Source organism: Dendrobium catenatum, unplaced genomic scaffold, assembly GCF_001605985.2.
Source record: "Dendrobium catenatum unplaced genomic scaffold, ASM160598v2 fragScaff_scaffold_1034, whole genome shotgun sequence".
Lineage (NCBI taxonomy): Eukaryota > Viridiplantae > Streptophyta > Magnoliopsida > Asparagales > Orchidaceae > Dendrobium > Dendrobium catenatum.
The window spans coordinates 426,043-435,504 of record NW_021319496.1 but is presented as its reverse complement, the minus strand read 5'-3'; the positions used below and the strand labels follow the sequence as shown (position 1 = coordinate 435,504).

Below are 9,462 nucleotides of genomic sequence, written 5' to 3'. Positions count from 1 at the left end.
ACGTTATTTAATATTCGTCACTATAATAGTCATTTGCATACAAATTATCTTATACTAAGCTCAATAATTCTTTTTTTTTTTCAATTTTAGCTTCTTTGACTCTTTTTTCCTTTTTTCTAGGGCCTTGATTCCGGGCTTGGGCGAGAAAGGTCAGCAGACTTAATATAATAATTAAGTAATCATATAAGTTTATGCATTTTTTAATGATTATAGTTTAATCCAGGCTTAGATTTATTTTTTTCTAGTTTTGAATTTTGACCTTTTTAAGTTAAGTGTTGCAGAGATGAGGATGCTTAGGTGGATGAGTGGTTTGACCCTTAGAGATAGGATACTAAATGAGCATATACGTGAAAAGGTTGGAGTTGCTCCAGTGGAAGATAAGATTAGAGAGAGTCGCCTTAGATGGTTTGGTCACATTAAGCGGAGGCCTTTCGATGACCCGGTTAGGAAAGTTAAGGTATTAGATTTGACTTATGTTAAGAAAGATATATATATATATATATATATATATATATATATTTGTTTAGAGCCCTTTTAAATGGAGATATTTTATATATGAAAACAAAGGCTGGCCATCTTGCATTTAGAAAAATAGAAATAGGAAATTTTGCTTGAGATTACCAGCCCAACAAAAAAGGCAATGCGCTGGCAGTGGTGCTGCCTTATGCTACCATGCCAGCTAAAAGAAGGGCCACAACCTAACAATAGAAATTGGCCATGTCTAATAATATAGATGTCCAACAAGGCAACAAAAGAAGTTTGAAGGAACAATGAATCATGTTTTTTTTTTAGTTAATATTTAATTAAGGAACAATGAATCATGTGTCATTTCTAGAGGAAAATTTGAGGATTAGGGTATCCTCACCAAATTTTAGTTAAAAAGATTTTAAAATTATTTAGATTACTTTGAGTTGCAAAAAACAAGAAATCATTCATGATTTGTATTACACTTATCTCAAAATAAATTTAATAACTTTTAAACTAATTATAATCAAAACTTCAATTATGATACTAGATCTAATATATTTTCTCTGTCGGTTTAGAAAATATTAGCGTGAATTGATATAAATAATTGAGTTATGTATTTAGTGTGCATTCTTAACTTCCACAACTATATCATTAGGTGTGTGCGTCTATATATTGCTTCTAATTATTGCATTTCCTTCCTAATTTATGTAGATATGTTTTTTATTATATTATTTTTAGTGTTAATTAGACATAAAATAATTAGGGGAACTTCTTCTTTAGGGGTGCTTTATTATTATTATTTTTTTATTTGAAGGCAAAGCAAGAAAGCTTTATTGAAAAGAAGAAACAAACAAAGTACTCTTTACAAGCATCAGACTCCCTTTCCAATAAATTGATGAAAGGAGGGATGTTCCTTTCACTCACATCATTCCAAATAAAAGAGCTAAAACAAGTAAAGTTAGCACAAAGATCCGCTAATTTATTGCTTCTCCTATCAACACAGTTAAAAATAACATAATCAAATCTTTTAATAAAAGAAATGTCAAATGATTCGTTACCTCCTTTGTTCACCAATTAAAGCCTTGATGAAATTGATGACATTCATGTTGTCTCCTTCAATGATGAGTCCTTTGTAATTTAGCATCCAATCTTTGATGACTATTTTAAGAGCAAGGATAGCTTGAAGCTCTACAGCCGCTGCATCCCAATAAATAAGAGGAATTCCATAAGCCAACAAAAACCTCCCATAATGATCTCTAAAGACACCTCCTATTCCAGCCTTGTATGAGTTCTGAAGAGCAGCATCTATGTTAACTTTAATCCAATCAGGTGGAGGAGAATGCCAAGAATTCAACAACGAAAGTGGTTGATTAGCACTCTCTATACCTGAATTAGCATATCTTCGATTATTTAAAACTGCAGAATTACAAACTGCTAGAGAAGCAGTCATTACCGCACCGATTTTTCTCCCTTCATGAACATAAATATTCCTTGCCCTCCAAGAATGGAATATTGAATTACAAAAAAGATTTTTCAGGGGTGCTTTATTGTCTGTATGTTAGAAAACTGAAATTTGGTGCGATAAGAATTCATTCATAAACACTTCTTCGTTGTCTTATCTTGAACACTCCTAATTCACACAATCTAATTAAATTTGTATAAAAATGATTTAATGGCTCATATATGTTAGTATTTGTTGAATGGGTTGTGTGTATAAAATAAAATATAAATGATTCTATCTCTTAGAGTCATATCGCAATGCATCTTGAAGTATTTAATCAAGTTTCTATAAGTCACTATACGTGCATTTAGTTCAAGTCCTTATACCTCCATTTATGTCTAAGTTGAAACCTTACTTGATCATCACTCACTGGAAATGGGAAATTAAGATCACCATAATCATTATTGGGTTTACATAACATGCACTTGCACAAATTTATAAAATTTAAGGATCTTGGAAAGCTCTAGATAAAAGGAGAAGTTGCAGTCCGAGTTTGAAGTGGTCACATGAAAAGCATAGGTTGTCCTCATATAACGTATTGAAATATTCATCCTTAATGGGGACTCAGACAATCTTGGTTGTGTCATTGTAACAATACCCAAAGAAGATCATATCAACGAACATCTCAGTCATCAAGGAGATTTGATATTATGAAACCTTTCAAAAAAATCCATGCATCTTGTATGGGAATACTTGTAGCAGCTAAGGAAAAAGTTAATTGAGTGAGAGAATGTTGAAAAAGAAATGAAGAGAACGTGCCCCTCACCAAAAAGCGAGGTGGTATTTATAAAAAAAAAAAAAATCAAAGGATTAAATTCCATGGTCCGTGTCACATCTAGCATTAATAGGCGTTATCTCTCCTCTCTCTCTCTTTCTTATCATTACAAAAAAAAAAATCACTCAGTTTATGCTTGCTCAAAGAACAACTGCCATGAAAATAAAGATAAAGATTTGCCCTTAATAGAAAATAAAGAGTTGCTATTAAGTAAGAGGTGAAATAAACAGAAAGTAAAATTAGTAAAAAAAAAAAAACATAACTCTCAATCGTAACAAAATTTACAAGTTTTCTTCCGTATGATCGAGTTTATATCATTTGCATTCCAAAAATAGCCTTTACGTATGCATAATCTAAGATTGGAAGACACTATGTATTTATGTACCATGTGGCATAAGACGAAGTGATCACTTGTGACTCCAGAAGATTGTTAGTCACAAACATCTCAACCCTTAGATAAAACTATTCATAGCATAATTCAGCACCTTCATCTCTCACAAAGGAACTCACCTTGAGAAGCTCACCCTAAAGATTCGCTCAAGGCATTCACTCCTAAGGACTTGCCATGGCACTCAATTGGGGTTCTTCTAGCCACATCATAGGCAGATAGTCGCATTAGATAACACATACTATTATTCAATAGCATTTTTCTAAAAAAAATAAAATTAAGAGCATTAGATTGTATTTTCTGAATATTCTTAATATGAGAAATTGTCATATATATATATATATATATAATATGGTTGTTTAATAAATTTAATGCTAGAAATGATTAACTAACCTTATACTTTTCTCATCTAGAGGTAAGAAAATGTTAGAAAGAGTTAGAGAAAATTTTAAATTTTTGCTTTTTTTAAGGAAATTTTCATATGTAGCACTAAAATTTTATCTATTTAGAAAATTGAAACTAACACCAAATTTTTTTATTATTATTTAAGTTGTCATTTTTGTTTCATGATGTGTTCATATTTTTTCATATTTATCCATATATAGTTATAAGTTGAATAAAATCATCAATATATTCAAAATTCTGGTTAATTTGATCAATCCAAATATGAAGTAATGGGTCAGAAAAATTTACATGATGATATCTATTCCAAAAAAATGGAAAAAAAAAAATCTCAAACATGAACTTAAAAAGGTTAGACTGTTAGAGAAAGGCCACATCTTATAAAAACACGAAGACAAAAGTGATCCACCAATAAGAATCAGCTTCAGAGTAGGCGTCAGTGATTAGGGTTAGGGTTAGGGTTACAGTGCTTCTCCTTATGTGTGAATGTGAAGGGTGAGATACTGAGAGAAGCAGGTGCATGATGCCTTGTATGTGTGTTAGGTAGCAGCCTCTGCTACTTTCAGGACACATCCGGTCCCTAGGATTCCTTCCCCATCTCTCTCTATCTCTCTCTCTCTCTCTCACTTTATTTTTTTTTCTCTCACTAAAACATTATATTCAAACTTTGTTTTTATTTAACATGATAAAATAATTTAGATTTATATGAAAAAATATTCTCTCATTTGTTAAAATTTATCTTATTTATCTGTAATTAACTCATTCATAATAATATTTTATTATTTTACATATATAATACTTTATTCAAAATAATATATATAATTTAATTATCAGTAAATAACTTATTAATCTTTTACAATATTTTTATAAAAACTTTGGATCAGTAAAAAAGTTTTGAAGGTCATATGTTGCCACTTTATTTGACTTGGCATTGTCTCATGAATAATTTGGCGGGGCGCATTCGGTGCAATCTATTCCTTGCTGAGCCCTACATCTTGTGATGCTGCTCTTATTTCGCATGGTTCTTGGGTGGTCTATTTTCCTTTATTCAATTTTTGACAAGTGTAATCTTTTGCACCTTCTTGGTGGGTCTTCCTTTTGTAAATTTGTTCCACTCTTTTGTATTTTGTTTTCTACAATTTACTCATGTAACCAGCTCTTTTTATCATTAAAAATTTGGCTTGGCCCTTAATTTTCCAAAAAAAATATATATATTTTTTTTAAAAGTTTATGTTATGCTATTCATAAGATAAAATTTGTATTATAAAAAAGTCTCTTTAAGTACAAAATTTGTTATGCCCTTACATCAATCTTCATCTCTCACTTCATGCTCAAATCCCTTCACCTCACCATTCTCTTTCCCCACCCCACTTTCACTTTCTTCTTTCCCTTAATTCCTCTTCCTTTCCCTTTCCCCCATGTCGCTAGACGAGAACATGGCTTCATCCTCCAATGGCATCCCAACTTCCCCTTTCTTCCATCCTAATTTCATTCTCCAATTACATGATGAACAAAACCCCACCATGAACTCCCTTAATCCCCTCTTCCCTTCAAATCCTCATGACTTCTCAAGAGGTGATTCTAACTTCATAAAATAAATTGAATATCATCTTGATTTAGTTGTGTAAATCATTTATTTTTTGAGTAGGGATGGTGGCAATGATGGGAAGAAGGTCAGTTACCTTTTCTGGTAATGCGGAGGGCGAAGACGATCTCTCCGACGAAAGTTCACTGCCGGGGGAGAAGAAGAGGAGGCTGAATATGGAGCAGGTGAGAACACTTGAGAAGAGCTTTGAGCTAGGGAACAAGATAGAACCAGAGAGGAAGATTCAACTATCTAGAGCTCTTGGCCTTCAGCCAAGGCAAATTGCTATATGGTTTCAAAACAGAAGGGCAAGGTGGAAGACAAAGCAACTTGAGAAGGATTTTAATTTACTTAAGAGAAAGTTTGATGCAATCAAGTCCGATAATGATTCTCTTCAGTCTCAGAATAAGAAACTCCAAGCTGAGGTAAATTATTTCTTCAATATTTTTTTGTTTAAACTCCACTTGCACTTCTGTATTTGGTACTGTGAGATCCTTTAGAACTGAGTCTTTCGAGAAAGATGCATGGGCTTAATGATTGGTAAACCATAGCTTTGGCTGGTCTTTTAATTAATTATTTGTTGAGGATTATCTTTCAGTTTTAGATTCTTATTTCTCATGTATTTTAAACCAACAAAATAAATGAAATTTGTGTACCTATTTTATTAAATATTATATTCATTGTTTTTATAATGGCAGATCCTAGCTCTTAAAGGTAGGGAAAGGTCAGAACTAATCAATCTGAATAAGGACATAGAAGGATCTTGCAGTAATAGAAGTGAGCATAGTTCAGATATCAACTTGGACATCTCAAGACCATTAACGGACCAACTAAATCATATTCAAAGCATATCATTTTTTCCGGCGATCCGGCCGCTGCCCACAATGTCACAGTTCTTACATGGATCATCGACAAGACCAGAGCTCCCAGAAGAGAACTTAGGCAATTTACTCTGCGGTATGGAAGATCAAAATACCTTTTGGTCATGGCATGATCACCCCAATTTCCATTGATGGCCTAAAGTTCATAAATGTTTTATCACTTTTTTTATCCTTATCATAATTATTCTTATTTCAGTTATTTAGAGTCAGATTAAATTTTCATGTATGGATATGTAGAGAAGTACCAACTTGTATTATTGAGTTGTGGCAGGGAAAGGAGCTAGGAGTAATAAGGAGAAAGATATATGTTGGGAGATTGTTCTCGAGTCTTTCCATTTTTTCCCATTCAATCCACATTGGTTAAGAGGATGTGAACCAAAATATTACGAGAGAAAAAAAAAAAGAAAAGAAATTTTATGACTTTTTGAATTTTTTTTTTTAAAGATGACTTTAAACTTTTTTTGAAGAACATATGGACATTTGATTGCATGCCTTGTTAAGATGAGGTTTTTTTTTTACATATGCCAAATGAAAAAATAGAGTTTATGAAAAATGATCACTATTAATATATATGTGAAACTAACTAACACTTATTTCTCTTATGATGTGGCACATTATTAAAAAATTCAATATATACAGATCTAGATATTTTTGAATTGAATTTGCATAATTTGTACTAAAATTTAGTAAGAATTCTAAAAAAGAAACATATGAACACTGATTATAATTATGGATAAGTAATTTAGTAATAAAAATGCAATATGCTATCCCCACCAAGTGTTACTTTTCCTCCAACCACAAACTGACACTACTAGAAAATTGAATTTTTTGCAGCAGTTGTTAGGAGCGATTTTAGAACCGCCGCCAAAAACATAATTTAGCACCAGTTAAAATTGGTGCAATTAGCAATTGTGCAAATTGTGCTAGTTTTATGCAAATTGCACCGGTTTTAACTGGTGTGATTAGCACCTATTTTAATCGTCGGTGAAGCTCTGCTAGAAGCCTAATTTCCAATTTATATGCGTGAACTGAAGCTCGATCGACTACTCTCCGTCTTCGATCCTCTCTTTGTTCCTACATGCGAGTCAAGAGGAGTGAACAGAGCGTCGCAGCTGCTGTCGAAGAGGAGCACACCATACATCTTGCTCGCATCTTGCTCGTTATTCTCCTCACCCGAAGGCACATCTGGCTAGCCTTTCTTTAGTGTGAGTCTCTTCCCGTTTTTCTTCTTCTTCTTCTTCTTCTTCTCATTCTTCTTATTCATCTTCTTATCCCTCTTCTTCTCATTCTTCTTACTTCTTTGTTAATGTAATCCCTAAAATAAAAAAAAGGTTCAACATTTAAGGGGTTGTTTGACTGTAGGATTTAGGTCGGATTTGAGGCTGATTTGAGAGAAGTCCAGGCAAACAGCCTAAAATGCAAAACCAAATCTCCCAAAAAGCGAAACATCCTTAAATGAAAAATCAAATCTCACAAAAGATTCCACCTTTTCGTGCTAAATCCCTGATTTCTAAAATCGTAAAGTGCCTTTCAAACTTTGCATTATAACGATTTTCTTACATTTGATTAAACTAACAAATTGAATTTGTTTTATGCTTCATCTACTGTAGGAATATTTCAAATGTGATATGAACGTTGAGGTTTATGATGGGCTGCTCACAATATGCATTAGTTTGCCAAAAGTGTTTTATTACATGTATTGTACATGTAATAATATCTTGTGAACACCACTTTGACTATGATCTCCTTATATATCTTTTATCATCTTTGAGATAATCTAGACCCCAATATATCTTTCGAATGCTAGATCAAACTCTCTTCTTTTTTTTTTTTTTTTTAAAACCCACAGAGGGGCCTACGTGTTAATTTCAAAAATACGGTTATACAGTCCTTAGAAAGATCCTCCAGCTCACTACTGCTCGAAAGAGCTACAAAATGAAAAGAAAAATAAAAACCTGTGAGCCAGTGGATCTTTATCCTACGATTACAAAAAAAAACCTAAGTAAATTCTCAGGCTGTGAGACAACAACACCCAAAAAAAGGAGCATAAGATACCCATTCAGCATAGCTCTCCTGCAAACAAAGATAAGAATAATAGAAAAGGAAATGCAGTAAATAAAATAAGGATACCTTGCATTCATTTATGCTCAAATCCCGATACTTGAAATTATACCTGCAAGGGATCCTCCAAAAAAATGTGAGAGGGAAATAACAACAGATAAAACCTAGAAACCCACTATTCTCCTTGTGAAAACATAACATAAAAAAGCCAACCAAAAAAGACAGAAAGATCTGCCTGAAATTGCAAAACTCCTTACCAGTCACATACAGGAAAACCCTACAAATCAGATAAATAACATCGATAAAATAACTCCCAGACCAGCCAATCCAACTGTTATAAAACAACATATGAAGCTTGGTATGAAGGGCATAAAAGATATCATTTAACCATATATAAGTCCTCCCAAAAGTCATACAAATTTCAAAATTAGACCAAACATAAATATTAGTCCATTGTTTAGAAATTAAAGATCCGGAAACCCAACACTCAACAAATCCAATTTATACCAGTCCCTGCACCTGTAGATACTGGCAAAGAAAGAGAATGATGCAGACTCAAAAACAGTCAAGCAGCTCACCATAACAACATCCAAGTACATCACCATAAGAAAACACTGAAAACTAACAAACATTTTAGAAATTGAAGTAAAATGCCAAACAAAACTCTGAGCCACCAGATATGAATGAAAAAACACACTACAGGAAAATCACTGATTTCCGGCGGAATTTTCCGGCGGCTTTCCGGCGGCCACATTTCTAGCGGCTTTTCGTCGCATTTCCGATGGCTTTTTCCCAAGGAATTTTCCGGCGGAACTTCCGGCAACTTTTTCATTTTTCCAGCGCCTTTTAAAAATTTAATGAAAATGAATAAAATTTTTACTATTTAAATGGTTTAACAAAAAATTATTAAAACTTATATTAATAATTTATTTAATTTTTGTTTTAAAATTAATTAGTTAGTTAATTTTTATTTTCTATTAATTTTTTTTATTTCTATTTTTATAACCTCTAGAAAGCCGCCGGAATAAATTGCCGCCGGTAAAAACCGCCGGAATTTATTTTCCTACGCCGTTTTTACCAGCGGTAACTTAACCGCCGAAAAACCGCCGGAAATAGATGATTTCCCTATAGTGACACTTAAAAAATGAAACTAGCTTGCCAAAGAACGACAGAGTAGCAGAAACACAACAAAGCAGATCAACCATAACGTTTATAAGGTATACCAGCTTTATCCAATAATAACATACCCTTCAAAATTGGATTTAAATTGTTGTTGACCTCATTTTTGTATGAGGTCACTAAAGCCCTTCCAATCTCTAGATTAATTCTAGATCCTAGGATCCACTCTAGACTTTAGGATCCTCTCCTAGAGCCAGACCTTAGGGTCTACTCTAGAGCCTA

General features: G+C 32.9%; 1 protein-coding gene across 1 annotated transcript; it reads left to right on the top strand.

The window, feature by feature from the left end:
• Window positions 1–4,844: 4,844 nt before the first annotated feature.
• Window positions 4,845–6,374, top strand: LOC110093936 (homeobox-leucine zipper protein HOX21). The gene is made up of 3 exons (XM_020818996.2): window positions 4,845–5,109; window positions 5,183–5,544; window positions 5,818–6,374. The coding sequence occupies exons 1-3, from the start codon at window positions 4,953–4,955 to the stop codon at window positions 6,130–6,132; spliced, it is 834 nt and encodes a 277-aa protein (XP_020674655.1). The 5' UTR covers window positions 4,845–4,952; the 3' UTR covers window positions 6,133–6,374.
• The last annotated feature ends 3,088 nt before the right edge of the window (window positions 6,375–9,462 follow it).